The sequence below is a fragment of the Mesoplodon densirostris genome, chromosome 8 (assembly GCF_025265405.1).
Source record: "Mesoplodon densirostris isolate mMesDen1 chromosome 8, mMesDen1 primary haplotype, whole genome shotgun sequence".
Taxonomy (NCBI): Eukaryota; Metazoa; Chordata; class Mammalia; order Artiodactyla; family Ziphiidae; genus Mesoplodon; species Mesoplodon densirostris.
In genome coordinates, this window is record NC_082668.1 from 35,684,919 (window position 1) to 35,700,901 (window position 15,983).

At 34.7% G+C, this 15,983-nt stretch overlaps 1 protein-coding gene across 4 annotated transcripts in view; it reads left to right on the forward strand.

Moving 5' to 3' along the window:
- Window positions 1-13,107, forward strand: part of HYCC2 (hyccin PI4KA lipid kinase complex subunit 2) — a 72,793-nt gene extending 59,686 nt beyond the window's left edge. For 3 of the 4 annotated variants that reach the window (XM_060106713.1, XM_060106712.1, XM_060106715.1), the window contains 4 exons: window positions 1,141-1,228; window positions 2,798-2,957; window positions 3,685-3,852; window positions 7,990-13,107. In XM_060106713.1, coding sequence (XP_059962696.1) covers window positions 1,141-1,228; window positions 2,798-2,957; window positions 3,685-3,852; window positions 7,990-8,591 — 1,018 coding nt within the window. In that variant the 3' untranslated portion in view covers window positions 8,592-13,107. The remainder of the gene's footprint in view (window positions 1-1,140; window positions 1,229-2,797; window positions 2,958-3,684; window positions 3,853-7,989) is intronic. The other variant, XM_060106714.1, reaches the window with a different exon arrangement.
- The last annotated feature ends 2,876 nt before the right edge of the window (window positions 13,108-15,983 follow it).

Sequence of the window (15,983 nt, forward strand, 5' to 3'; positions counted from 1 at the left end):
TTTTTTGTTTTTTTTTGGTTTTTTTGCGTGGTACGCGGGCCTCTCACTGTTGTGGTCTCTTCTGTTGTGGAGCACAGGCTCCGGACGTGCAGGCTCAGCGGCCATGGCTCACGGGCCTAGCCGCTCCGCGGCATGTGGGATCTTCCCGGACCGGGGCACGAACCCGTGTCCCCTGCATCAGCAGGCGGACTCTCGACCACTGCGCCACCAGGGAAGCCCTATTGGGAGGTTTTTGATTACCGATTCAATCTCCTGTGGGTACAGTGATGGGTCTGTTCAGATTTTTATTTCTTCATGATTCAGTCTTGGTAGGTTGTATATTTCTAGGAATTTATCCATTTTCTAGGTTGTCCAGTTTGTTGATGTATAATTGTTCATAGTCCTTTCAGTACTTTTAAAATAGCCAAAATATAAGTAATCATTAAATTGAAGACTAGAAACTGTCAGGTTTTCTGTATGGAACTCTATGTCTTTCTACGTAGTTCATAACCCAGGTTTTCATGAATGCATTAAATAGATCACCCTAAATATCAACACATGGTAAAAAGCAATTAATATGTAGAGACTTTTGTAAAATATTTTATTTTTAGAAAGTTTCATGACTTTCTTTTTTTTTAATTAATTAATGAATTTATTTATTTATGGCTGTGTTGAGTCTTCATTGCTGTGCATGGGCTTTTCTCTAGTTGTGGCGAGTGGGGGCTACTCTTCATTGCAGCGGACTTCTCATTGCAGTGTTGCAGGCACGTGCTCTAGGCACGTGGGCTTCAGTAGTTGTGGCATGCGGCTTCAGTGGTTGTGGCTTGTGGACTCTAGAGCGCAGGCTCAGTGGTTGTGGCATACCGGCTTTGTTGCTCTGCGGCATGTGGGATCTTCCCGGACCAGGGCTCAAACCCATGTCCCCTGCATTGGCAGGTGGATTCTTAACCACTGAGCCTCCAGGGAAGTCCTGTAAAATATTTTAAATGTTAGTATTGAAATCTTCATTTTGTTCTTGTAACCAAGAAATGAAATGGTGCAAAATGTAACGTGAAAATCTTGTTACAGAACCAAAATAATAGGACTTGGAAGAATAGAAAAGATGGTTGTTGAATATTAGAGATATTTGCTAAAGATAGTAAATAATCTGCTTCTCCATAGGTATAATGGACAATGGGACCTTGGCCAGGAAGTCCTTGATGACATCATTTATAGAGCTCAGCTAGAACTCTTTTCTCAACCGCTATTGGTAAGTTGTTATATTTAGTTTTTATTAAACATTCCTGTGCCTGAAAAGGGCACTAGTAGGTTTAAAATTCAATATGTAATATATGAGGCATTTTAAATCATTGAGGGAAAAAGATTTATTCCATAGTAACAATTGGAGAGAAAACAAAATTGGTTTAGATCCTGTCCTCTTACAACATATCAAAATAAAGTTCAGATAAATTAAAGAATTAAATGTCTTTAAATCCTTTAAGAAAAGAAAGAAGAAAAGTTATAAATATTTACTCAAATTTCTAGAGAAGGAAGGACTTTCTAAGCTTTAGTGATGGTGACACATCACCAAAAAAGGTTGATTTTTTTTTTCCTACATAAACATCTAAATTCTAAACCATCAGTTTTTGTTTGTTTGTTTTGTTGGCTGCACCGTGCAGCATCTGGGATTTTAGTTCCCTGACCAGGGATCAAACCCATGCCCCCTGCAATGGAAGTGCAGAGTCTTAACCACTAGACCACCGGATAGTCCCTAAACCATCAGTTTTTTAAAACCAAAATTAATATGTGGTATACAAATTGAGAAAAATATTATCAACAGGCATGACAAAAAAAGCCAATTAATATTTTGTTCTATATAAAAATTTCATACTCTTCCACAAAATAAATATGTCTCCAAAGGGTAAATGATCAATCAAAAAATAAATGTGAACATCCAGTAGCAGAGTAAGGAAGGCATTCTCTATGTTACCAGTAACAGTATGACACAACTCTGATCATCCCTTTGCAGTAGCAGTTTGGTAATGTGTGCGTATTTTCTTTGACCTACTATCCCATGTGTAGCAACATTTCCCAAGAAACTACTTAAAGTTTTTTTTAAAGTATTGTGAACACTAGATCAATATTAGTTTAATTGCAAAGGAATCAGAACCCTAAACGTTTTACAGCAGAGAATGATTAAGTTATGTTATTTACTTGATGAAGTTATATGTTTGAAAATTCATATTAAAGGAACATGCTAGCTGTGTTAAGTGGTAAAGCAGTATACAACTATTTTTAAAATCTAGACAGGACAAAGGAAACAAAACAATGTTATAATGGTGATTACTCTCCAGGCACATATCTCACTCTCCTCCATGGAGGGCAGAAAGTGGTGGAACAGAATGCCAGACGTGTTTAGGGAAAATTTCTCCTCATGGAAACAAAGCTAATTTTTTAATTAAATTTTATTAGATTAAATTTTGCATGTTATTTATCATCTGAATAATCAGAAACTCATTCTAAACTTTCCTATATCAGGGTTCAAATGTTAAAAACACTTTTTCTTTCTTTGGAATGTTTTTTCTCTTTGAAAGTCAACAACTTCAAGGAATCGATGGGGGTGTGTGACTCACATTATTTTAAATGAATTCTCATTTTAAAGCCTGCCTAAAAGAATATAGACCAGTGGAGATACAGACATTTCTGACACATTATGCTTGTATATTTTATAATAGCTGTTTTAAGTACATATTTTAAAAAGTAGGGAAACATGAAGTGTAAAATAAGCATAAATTGTATATTGGGTGTAAATATATAGAGACTTACGTTATCATTTTAGGTTGCCAATGCCATGAAAAACTCATTACCATTTGATGCTCCTGATTCTTCACAAGAAGGCCAGAAGGTACTTAAAGTCGAAGTCACTCCAACAGTGCCGAGGATTTCTCGGACTGCGATTACAACAGCTTCAATCCGTCGCCATAGATGGAGGAGAGAAGGTGAGTACGAAATCCCTACAGCCCACTCACGGATTAAAGTAAGTTTTTACAGACTATATTAGCACATGATATTATAGTACTTTATGTAATTACAGTAAAATTGTTTAGTTGTTAAAAATAGCACTAGAAATATGGTTTAAATACCTGAATTCATTTTAATATGTATATATATTTTATAAAGCAGAAAGATGTTATTTAGACTGCTCTATGAATGTTAAAACAGAAAATAAGATCAAGTTAATTTTTGTCTTTTTTTGAACTAGTAATAACAATAGGAAAGAAATTTCTGTAAGCCTGTTACCATACTGGGAAAAAAGGTGCCTGTATGAGAATTGTGGGAGAAAACTATTTAACTGGCCAAACTAATGGTATAATACAGCTATCCATAAAAGAATTGATTTTTATCTTTCTTTTTCTTTTCATATAAGTGCTGAGTCCAGCAGTATTTCATAGGCGTATGGTACTTGAATAGTCAAGCTGTCTTGCCTAAGAGATATTAATTGCCGTTTTAATGATCTCTATTTTTCTCTCCTGTTCATTTGCAAACCTCACATTATTCATCTGCTGCCTTATGTGTGTGCATGCTGTGCACACACATGTAACTATATAAATAATATTTGCGTTTATATCATATCCATATATACATTCTCTTATCTGCCTGGGTCAAAATGCTCAGAAAAGAATAGAACAGCACAAAAGCACTAAAATTTTATATGTTGAATCCCAGATGGCTTTGACTTCTCAAACGAGGCTGACTCGAGTATTCCTGGCTCCCCGATCCAACACGGCTCCACTGACCTAGGGATCAAACGTGTGCAAGAGGGGGAGGTGCTGGTGCGCAGGACTCCTGAGCACGGCTCACCGGAGCCCAACTCAGCAGCAGCCACAACAGAGGGTAGGACAGAGATGAGGAGGCAAAAGTCAGTGAGGCAGTTGCTGGAGAAGGATCCTGGCTCTCTGTCCCCAAGCAGAACATCTTTCCATTCTAGTGTGTGTTTCCACTACCCCAGGGTATATTAGCTCCTCCTTGCAAAGTGCACCCCCCCATATGGCTAGCACCAGGTCAGGTACAATCTTTAGTTACCATTTGTGCTGGCCTGGAGTCTGCATCCCTGTGTAATTAAAGAACAGCTTGGCATGGCTACTAACAAGGGAGAGGCCTGTCTCCAAAAGGTCTGCAAATGCTTGGGATTTTTTCATTACTGAGCATGTTTATTCTAACATCAGGAAAGGAAAAATGCACCCAATGGACATGAGCCTTATTAGTCACTATGCATCAATTTCATTTATATAGTAATGTATTCTTTTGAAAATATGTGAGGAGAGTTGTAAAGCATTAACACATTATCTTTGAGAAACTGGACTAAAGTGGAGCCGGCTGATTTGTCTCTAGTCCCAGGGTGGTCAATTAACAAGAATTTCTTATCTCTTTGACAGAATAAACAAGTATTGATTGGCTTTTTATAATCGTCGAGTCAGGTTGCCTGGGTCTAACTAGTGAACTACTGACATCTTTCCTCTATAAATGTGCTGTCCTGGTGCACACTACATTTTATCATTTATTGTAAATAATGATTGCCTTATAAAGCTCCCAAACAGAATTGAAATGTATTATTTAGAGGTTATAAATCCTAGCAGATCCTTGTTTCTACAGTGTGGGTATCTCAAATGAGAATTTTTTTTACCCCTCCCCTGCCACCACACCCACGACCACTATCTGGAAAAGAATACTTCTCTCTGATAGGAAAGTATTATTTGTAGTTTTACATGTGATGCCATAGAAGCTGGTTTTGTGAAAGAGGAAACTGTGGCCTAATAGTTTTTCATTATTTAATATATTGCTGCTGTGGAAGCTATACACTAATTTATGAAATATAGCAAGAAAAGAAGTTTTAGAATAGGTTACATATTTTTACTTATTTTAAAGACCAAACATACATGAAGCAGTTACCTTCTACCTTAGGGAAATCTCTTGCTTTTTGGTGCATTAGAAATTTGAGCATGCTCAGTAAGAATCTAAATCTACCCTCTGTTCCCTTGCCCATTTGCCCAGATTGACCTTACTTCATTTAACATTGTTGCATGTGCATGATCTAGGGACACAAAGAAGTTGGTGCTATGAAGAGAATCGTGTGAAAGACGCAGCCTTCCCTTTTTGTTCTTCTGTATCTCTTTATGTTATCCCTGGGAGTCAGTTTTATCTTGTATAATGCATAAAAATAAGTATATGAATAGATGTCGAATTCAGAGTTGGCCTAAATTGAACAACAGTCTGTTTCTCCACATTCTTGATGCCTAAATGAGACACTTGAAGTGTATCTACTACCATTGTTAGAATATTGGAGTATTTGTGCTAAACGGAAGTACATTAACACTTGATGAAATTCTAAAAAGTATGGGATTAGATAGAAACATTTCTTCCTGTTAATCATAAGTCATACTCTTTGAAAAAGAAATAAAAATAGAATTCCTTTAAAATATCCTATTAAATGTTAAAACATCCTATTTTAATATTTCCTATTACTGGTAAAATTTCACTTTGTGAGGGTGGGGTGTAGCCACAAAGAAAGAGGAATGAGTCCCTTTGGTGTGTTTGAAATTTCTCAAAATATTTTCCCTTTTAATCTAGCTTAATTGTAGCTTTAAATCAATATTAGTAAAAGCTAATTTATAAGGAAAGGCAGACATAAATAGAAAAGTTCATTAAAAATCCTTTTTGGTTGCCTCATCTTTGGATCATGAATAGTATTACCACCCAGGGAGAAAACTAGAAAGGAAAAAAGTTGTTATACACAATTGCCTTTTTATTCTTTGAGGTTTTTTAAACAGAAATATGGAAATTGCTAAAACCTATGAAAAGTTTTGGTAATTCTGAAGTCTTCTGGAGCTTTTGGATTAGCATCAATAATTGGTCTTCTAAAAGAAAAAGAAGGGAATTCCCTGGTGGTCCAGTGGTTAGGACTCTGTGCTCTCACTGCCGAGGGCCCAGTTTCAATCCCTGGACAGGGAATTAAAATCCTACAAGCCGTGTGGCGCAGCCAAAAAAAGAAAGAAAGAAAAAAAGAAAAAGAAAACATGTTTTCTAATGGTTTTAAATAGTTTTATAGTTAAAGTTTTATTTATTATATGTTGAAATTGAAGGGAGAATATGAGCCCATCACCTACCTTTATCCCGATTGTGAAGTAACATTTTATTTGTGACTTTTAAAAGCTGGATTTAAAGTTATTACTAAACTGAGGACAACGCTTGTGATTAAAGTATATTCAGTGTTCCACTATACTGAAATAGCATTTCTTAGTATATAAAATATCAGTAGATTCTTTTGCATGGTGGTTTTTATGTTATCATCATCTCTTTATGGCCATATTGCTTGGGCATCAGATCTGCATGTGGCAAGATTCAGAAGCTAGCACTATGTCTCTCAGTCTCCTTTCCTAACCATTGTATATACCCAATGATACATTTCTCTTCACTCCTAGTTTTATATTACTGATATTAATTCTGAACCAGTAACTATCTTTTCTTGGGCATTGTGGAGTTCTTTAGAGTAATTGTAAATAAATTGCTAAGATGATGTCATATAAATTAAAGTTTTTGTTTTGCTGTACATTATTTTGCTGTTCTTTTGAAGAAGGGGGTTGAGAGAAGTGGTGTCAGCTGCATTTTCATATGGCTTTGCATGATGAATAAAGATTGTTAAACTGCTGGATATAACAAGATGCCTTTTGCTTTAAGGATAGCCTAGTTCATTCTTCTTTTGAAGGAAAGAAATAACTAATCCATGTGAGAAAACATTTTTATTTTTTTCAGGTACTGTGTTAAATAAAGATTGTGTTTAAGTATTTCATGTATATTTTACTTAGGTAACTTGTATCTCAAAGTAATGTTTTTTCAGATTTCTTTCCTAACATTTTACCTTAACTATAATATTGATATCTGTATGTAGATTCAGATTTAACTTTCTTACAGTCTGGTAAACATATTTTAAAGGTAGCAAACTGCTATCAGTTTTTGAAAGAAACAAATGTTCTACTTTCTAGAGAATGTTGATCATACTTTCAGTAAGAGAATTGGGCTTTCTGGAAACCCCAAGCTAAATATATTATATATGCTTCCTTTCTTACAAAATCCCAAGATAAGGATTCTTTCATTAACTGCAGTTTCTGCATGAAACGTAATGAGACACTATAGTATTTTGTGATCCCGACAATAATATATCTCAGTACTAAAAATATTATAGAAATACATCATATAAAAATTATTGTATATATTATTTATATATTATAAAATAGTAAAAATTCTTCCTCAGTATCCCTGCTGGTTCCCTACCCTTGCTCTCTGATAATCAAATATTTTCACATTAATCGATGAAGAAGATACGGAAACCAGTGAGTAGAGATTTTCATAAGACAAAATGTGAATATGAAGTTACTGGAAGCAATCTAGAGTTTTTAGTTTAAAGTTAGAAAATGTACTAGTTCCATGTTAAGGGTTTTAAAGCCATTTAGAAGCACTTAGCTGTTGAATAAATATAAAATTTCATTGTAGTTAAAAAAGGTTTGGGGATGAGTTTTTGACATTATTCTGGGTGACTGAAATTAGAAGAGGGTCTCATTTGTAAGTTCTATTTCATGATGGGTTAAGGAAGATATGAGGAAAAATTTTTGTTTTTTTAAATAGATATGGTCACCTCAAATTGACAAGGTGTATCATAAAGATTTATGTAACAAAATATTGTATTTTACCTTAAGTTGTTTTGTGTGTCTAAATATTGATAGTATGCTAGGTTTGTTTGTGGATAGTTTTACAAAAGCTAGCCCAATTAAAGCTAAATGAATAGAATGAATAACATTAGAATTCTGTATAGATTAAGATTTCTTCCCCTAAATTATTTAGGGGAAGTGTTGATAGCAAGGGCCATTGCTGACCTATAGCAAACATTACCTAGGAGATAAGGTCAGTTGAGTTGTTATTCACAGTTGCTTCTTATTTAATTTAGCTATTGCTGAGTCTGTCTGATTTGTTTTTTAGGTGCTGAGGGTGTAAATGGAGGAGAGGAGTCGGTAAACCTGAATGATGCAGATGAAGGATTTTCATCAGGGGCTTCCCTCAGCAGCCAGCCAGTTGGCACCAAACCATCCTCCTCTTCTCAGAGGGGAAACTTAAGGAAAGTAGCAACTGGGCGTTCAGCCAAGGACAAAGAAACAACTTCTGCTATCAAATCCAGTGAGAGCCCTCGAGATTCAGTAGTTCGCAGGCAGTATGTACAGCAACCAACTGATCTTAGTGTAGATTCAATTGAGCTGACGCCGATGAAGAAACACCTGAGCCTGCCTGCTGGCCAGGTGGTGCCAAAAACTAATAGTATAAGTCTAATTCGGACAGCCAGTGCTTCCTCAAGTAAATCGTTTGACTATGTAAATGGCAGTCAAGCAAGTACCAGCATTGGGGTTGGCACTGAGGGTGTTACTAATTTAGCAGCTAACAATGCTAATCGATATTCAACTGTCAGCCTGCAGGAAGACCGGCTAGGTCAAGCTGGAGAAGGTAAAGAGCTCCTCAGCCCAGGAGCTCCCTTAACCAAGCAGTCTCGATCCCCAAGTTTCAATATGCAGCTAATATCCCAGGTGTAGTCTTGACATCCTCTCTCATCTTTCTGCTTACCTTCTAAACTGAACATTTCATGTGCAAGAAGACACTTCATCCCACTTGTGAAAATATTGGTCATCATAAACAGATTTGATTTAGTTTAGGTATCTTCATACTGTATTTTGTATGGAAACAGCAATAAGGTTTTCTTTTCCCTCCTTCCTATGTCTTCTCTTCACCTATTCCTTGTAAATGTGTTTGTGAAGCAGTAGAAAATGTTTGTGTTTTCCACACCTTCCTTTCTCCTTGGGTGAAGTGCAATCCATCGTAGGCTGATCGGTCCCATTTCAACACTGTGAGACTGAGGTTATGTTAGAGGAAATGGTGTATATGATCCCTATGAATGATTCTTCAGCTTTTGTTTAAAAAAAAAAACGGGTTTGTTCTCATAATCTATGAAGATTACTGGGTCATATTTTTCTCTCTTAACCAGGAGTGCCTCAGAGATTCTGCTATGACTTTGGACTTCTCTGAGTCTGTGCAATTATTTTCTTGAGAAGCATGGGGAAAGGTGGTAGACTGCTCTACTTTTTCATTAAAATGAGGGTGGCTCTTTTTTCCCCCATCTCCTTTATCTCGAGGACACAATGTTCAATTACTGAGGCATTTAAATCAAGTTGTGGCCGCCTCTGTTGGAGGACAGGGCTCTAAGTTGATTGTGTAATAGATAATGCACTTTCTCAATGGCTCTATAGTCATTATTAACATGTCTTCCCTCCTCCCCACAAGGACATAAGGTCATTTCTGTCCTTCAAGTTTGAACAGCTAATAAATCAGAGAATCCAAGGGGCATGTTCTATTTCCCAGGAATGATTGACACTTTGGTGCTGGGGTTTTATGGGGGGAGGGGGTAGTTTTTGTTTAGCTTGTGTGGGATTGTGTGTGAGGAGAAGTTTTGATTGTTTTTTTTTCTTTTCCTTTGTGAGCTGTTGACGACTGAAGTAGAATAGGTACGTCTTCAGGTAAAGAGAGGGATTTCTCAACCCACTTTCTGTGATGTCAGACTATTGGAGAAACCCTTTCAGCTGCTTTCTAGATGTACCTAAATTCAGTCAGATATTTTGGATTAAGAAACCTGAAGTCCTGATAGATCATATACTCCAAGGAAATACATCAGGGACAGATAATTGGCTGAAAACACTGACGCTTCAATGTGACACATTTTTATAGAACATTTCTACCAGGGGGTACTGACTTGATTTCTCCTACAAGGACCACACTGCCTTTGTGTTTAATGTAATGCAATTTGTGTACCTTCTAATCATATATCTGCAAAAGTTTCTCATTTTTATAAAATATCATGCCAGTAAGCTAGATGTTGAATGTATGTAAGTAGCATTTGGTAACTGTGCTAAGAGGCTACAAAAGTGCATTATTGGTTTAAAAAAAATTTTTTTTTAGTTCTGATTTGGTTGGATAAGGTTTCTTTATGACCTCTTCTGGGTCTCAGGCTCTAATCCTTGATTGAAATAGAAGAAGATATATTGGTTTTTGAAAATCAGTGTATTGTGACTTGAACTGCTATACATTCTTCCACACAGTATGTCAGAGTGATTAGTGCTTTGTACATTTAGACATTTTAATTTTATTGTTGTGAAAGAAAAATATACTGAATTTATAGAAAGCAAGTATTCTCCTAATTAACAAAGTTTAAAATATTATCTCTACTGATTAAAATTACAATAGATTTTGATAAATAAAATAACCAGAAAAATGCCTCTTGTTTTTTTCACACCTAAAAATCTACCCCCCCCCCACCTTTTATTGTAAGAGGTTTTTGTAAGGGACTTTCTGTTAGAATCTTTATAAGAACAGTGAGATGCTTGTTTGAATTTGGTGGTGTGTAATATTTTTCAGCTCACATGAAAATGGAAAACTAGAACCTGAACTATTACCTACAACATTGCCAAAGTCCGGGGGAAAGCTAAAAGTTGATAAACAGAGATTTGTTGATTTGTGTATATATGTATGTTTGTGTGTGTGTGTATAGTGTGTATATGTATAAATCACAAAGAATATTTTAGATATCCCTTCTTTTCATTTAACTAAGGGATGTCAGATAAATGAATTAAAAGCAATGAAATAAATGAGGTATAAAGGTCTATAACATACAGAGTTTCAGGTGTGAAAGGAAAAGAGCATTGTACTTACTAGGGGGTGAGATCTTGGCCGTGGCTGGAGATCAGTCACTTTATGGCAGAAATGTCTGGTTGATTTAAGAGACTGAAGGGTTGTTTTTAATTCAACACATTGTGCATTTATTGGCATCTAAATCTAGCATGATTTTAGTTAAAGCACAAAAAAATACCAAATAATACCAAATTACAACAAAGGCTATAATAAATATAATAAGCTCTCCCTCTGGTTTGTTAGAAATCTTATGTTATACCTGAAAAGTTGGTTCTGAAAAACTTTCACCGTAGAGAATTTCATTTATTTCTATGTGTATTCGTATATATTTTGTACATATACATAGCTGTTAATATTTCATGACCCTCTAACATTTGTGTTCCATTCTTTTAAGTGATATAATTTGGCCCCAAAGAAGAAACATTTCATTTAGTTCAAATTTTGCATTCGGGGTCTTAGAACAGATTTCCTGTGCAAGATATAGTTAAAATGGAATGAGTCAGTCATAAACCATAGTCAGATTTTCTAAGAGATTTTTGATATTCATTTGCATTATTTATTGGCATTTAATGTAAAATAGTTTTCAGATATACAGCTGTTACAAATATATGCCAGCAATATTCACGCTTTATCCTTTAACAACCTTTTGTTTCTATACTTCCTAATTTCCATTTTAAAAAGTTCTTCCATTTATGGACAAGCTAGTTAGGGAGAAAATACTTGTTTTCTATAACAAAACAATTTGATTGATGCCATCTGTGCCAGGTTTGATTAAAAAATACAAAGAAATATCTGAAAGCTTTGGGAACTCTCCTCTGTGACATTAATTTGAAATCATGTTACTAGAACAAACCAAGTGTAAAGTGAAAGCTACCTACCTTGGAAGTAAGATTTTTAAATATAAAAATATTTTGAGAATCTGGAGGGGGATGATGGTTGTAATTTGAAATCCTGACCCCTACCACCACTCTTACCCTCTTGATGACTCTCCTGTGCCTGTTTATTATAGAATCAGAATTTCTGTGCTAAAGAGACCGTAGAGATAATCTAGCCAGTCTCCCAGCACCCACCCCTCCATATCCATCCTCAGGAAACTGAGGCTCAGAAAGGTTGTAATGTGATCAAAGTCACATAACTAAGAAGCAGAGCCAGAATTAAACTCCTGTCTCCCGTTGAATGCGTATTAACACCCCACTGCCTCCTTTTACTCGTCCTATGGTAAATGTAACACTCTCCACTTCTGTAGCTTCTTTACAGTTCTGGTCTAGTAGTTGGTGAATACAGCATGTGAAGAAAGGTATTAAATCCAGAAAAAAATGTAGAGTAGTAAACATAGATGGGGAAGTGTTGGAAATGTAGGTATCTATACCACAGATATAAGGATAGATACATTTTTCTTATTCTAATTTATGCCTTACTATTTTCTGCCACATAGCAGTTGAATGCTGCCATTTTATAGTTGATTATATTTCTGGGGATTTATTTAAATGCAAAAATAAACCCAATGAAATGACTTTGATCAGTGTTTCTAGCTATCTTAAATAATAGCTTTCACAGTCACCTAGATGGCAAGTTAATTGTATTGCACAGTGGGGTATTGCAAAGTAAAGATTAAATAAATTTGATTCCACAATTTCTAATGTAAAGAGATTGGACCTTATTTGTGCCCAGAGCAGATAGATAACAGCAATATTTCCTTATGTGATTGAAAAAGATATATAGTGTGAAGCTTACGGTTCCATAACAGAATGGTGACCATGTCATTTAAAGTGTATATACAGTATAAAATATCTTAGTTACAGTAGTCTCAGCTATATAAGCTCAATATTTCCAACCTACATTCTCAAACTCCACTTAGTAGTTTTAAAGTAAATATAATTATTTATTAGACACTGGAATACTGAGAATAACTTCTTTCAAATTGTTTTGTTTGCACTATTTTTGTGACTTTTAATGAAGTGGGGTGTTTTTGCTACCTCACTTGGATAGGTTAGTATGGGTCCATTTTTTGAGTACTTTAGTTGTTGACAATCAGTTGTCTCATTTCTCTGCATGTTCATTTGTAAATAAAAACACTAGTATCTGTCTTTAGTGGGTAGTACACTATACAAACACTGGCAAGGAAGATCTCTCCATTTCTGATCTTAAATTACAAAGTGAGGTTTATGGTTTTGTTTTTTTTTAATCAGTATTCATTTACATACTTGTTTTTCAGTTTAAAAATGTTTAAAGGCCATGCCAGCGGTCAGAAAATCTACAAGAATTTCAGAGCAACTTTTCTATACTATGGCTATGTTAAACAGTCTGAACCTGAGACTTTTTATCTTTCAAGTTGAATGATTATTGTCATGTTTCAAACCATGAAGTCAGTTGAGACACTTGTTTGTAATAATTTAATTTTTTTAAAGTGCTTTTTAGAAACAAATTGAGAACCAATTAGAAATAATTGATAGCTTAAACTCTAAATATTAGAATATTTGCCAGATTATAAGAAGATGAAATGCAGTGTAAAACTGTTAACATGCTAAAAAAAATCATGAGTCACCAGATTGGTACAACTTTCCATTGCCAAGGTGGTCATGTTGATAAATATAAGACATAAATTTTAGTATTACCTGCGTTGTGTACCTAATGGGTATATCATATTGGCACTGAACGTACATAGGAAATACTATTCATAGAGTCAACCAATGTGCACTTAAACTATATTAGATTTTTGGCGGTGCCAGAAATTTGTGTGGTGATATCAACCCATTAGAATTAGAGGAGTCATATCATCCAACCTTCCCCTGCCCATGTAGGTACATTCCTTCTGAACCTGACCACACAACCACAACATTTTGGTTAACTTCAATCTCTTCAGTATTTTTGTAGTCTTTGCCATTAGTCACATGAGAAATACACACAAGAGCAAACAGTTCAGGATAGACATTAGTAGAAAGCTGGGACTGATGTGAAATAACTGGCAGCATAGTACAGATATGTAAGTTCTATGTTTCTGGATTTTAAGAAATTGTTTACAAATTAAGTCACATTCGGATGTCTGCTATTATGCTATTCTGTTTAATATAGATTTTACCCCCCAAATTAGAATTAGGTGTAGCTTAAAGTATAAATGAGTCTTTTTTCATAATTGCATACCTGGAGGTAGGTTTAATAAAGAAAATCTTTTGTTTTCAAAGAAAATGAACTTAATTGGACAATCCATCCCCAGCTACAGAATTGATATCAATCTGGTTTGCTGTATTTGAGTGTCAAAAGTGCCGTGTTAATTATATCAGAGGAAGTTCTTCACATCTTCATAAATTACAAAATTTACCAAAGAAAATGTATTAACCAAATATAAATTTTGGAGTACCTAACTGTTAAGGAATGAGGCTCCTTTAACATAAAGGATTGATTTCTAGCCCTGGGGGAAATGTTCTTCCATCTGGAACAGATATACAGTACTTACAAGATTCCATTTGAGGTTTTCTTATCATGTTGGTAAAATGTCAACATTTATACTTCCAGCAAAAGTACCAGTGAAAGATTAATTCCAAATATTATTTCTTACGGCACATTTTCATGTCTCCTTAACTCTGAGGATTCTACTCATCAGTATTAAATAAAAGGGGGAGGGAGGAATTCCTAAAATTGGCATATTGTATGATATTGTGACTTTTAAAAATAAAATTGGGTAAATTATGGAAATGTATCTTTTTAAATGGGCAATGTCAATTATATCTAGTAAATATGATATTGGCTAAAACAGTATGTTTACATATTTATGTACATGATCACTCTGGGTATTGTTTTTTTTTTGTAGAAAAACAGGATTGGGTTCAGAAAGCTGAAATACTCATTTTTAAATGTATAGCTTAATAAGAACTAATGGATTTACTTAAACTATTAAATAATGATTTTTTTGGAAAATATAAAACTGTATATTAACTGATGTTCCAAACAGGCTATATGTATTGCTTTTTCATATCAGTTGGTAGTTAAAAAGTAATGAATGTGTTGATCAGCTACCTTAGAAAAGAAGATTGGCTTTCTAACAATTACTAATGTAGGTTTTTGTGGGTTTTTTAAAGTTTTATCATCCAAACTGAATTGAGAGAGATGTTCAATGTTCTTTGTTGGTTTTAAAATATTTGTAATAAGTTCATTAACTACAGTGGATTCTTATTCTAAAAATTATGCTGGCTTTACATTCAGTTTAACTGGTTAAGTGAAACCGTTTTTATGGTGCAGATTATTTTTCCACTTTCTCATAATAATTTGGCTTTCCTGAGCTACAATTTCTGAAAAGTTTTTACTGCTGTAACATTAGCTAGTCTGATCTCTGTCACAATGGACAAGTATACAGGAAATATCCCACTTTCACATGTTTGCTTCATAAAAGGATATAGATTGTATAGGTCAGCTCTTGCGTTTTTGTTTGTCTTTTCACCAGCATCAACCTATTGCTTGGTGTAAACTTCCCAAGTATTCAGAGAATAGTGCTGGTTAAAATTTAAATAGGCTAGGCATGAAGAAAATATGATCTCTATTGACTGACGTCCTTTCAAACTAGGACTAGTGAAAACATTCATTTTTTTTCAGAACTGAAGAAAAAAAAACGTACATTTAAGATCATATTTATTGGTGCATGTAAGCCATTATCTTAACTGTCTTACTGAACTGGTTAATGCTGTTGATTGTTGCAATGTGAAATGTAGTCACTGTTGACCTTGTAAATATCTGCCAGAGATGAAAAAATATTTTAAGTTATTGTAAATAAAGATGTATAAAATTCATTAACAGTCTGCAATGCAGAAACATATCTAAGATGTTAAATATTGTGTTTCTTGAGAGATGTGTAATTTTTCCCTAGATGTATCTAGATATATTAAGAATGTAAATTTTCTTTTGTACAGTATAAAATACAGCTTTATTTGGCTTTTGACTGGATTTCCCGGAGTTAATTTTATATCTACCTAAGTTTCATAGATTAAAATGGTCCTTCAATGCATTTTTCAAAGCATGCAATTTTATTTATGCATGTCTGAACTTTTTACTTTTTAAATTTATTTTTCTAATACAGCAGGTTCTTATTAGTTATCTATTTTATACATATTAGTGTATATGTGTCTCCCAATACCAGTCTCCCAATTCATCCCACCCCCACCCCACCCCCCACTTTCCCCCCTTGGTGTCCATACGTTTGTTCTCTACATCTCTGTCTCTATTTCTGCCTTGCAAACTGCTTCATCTGTATCATT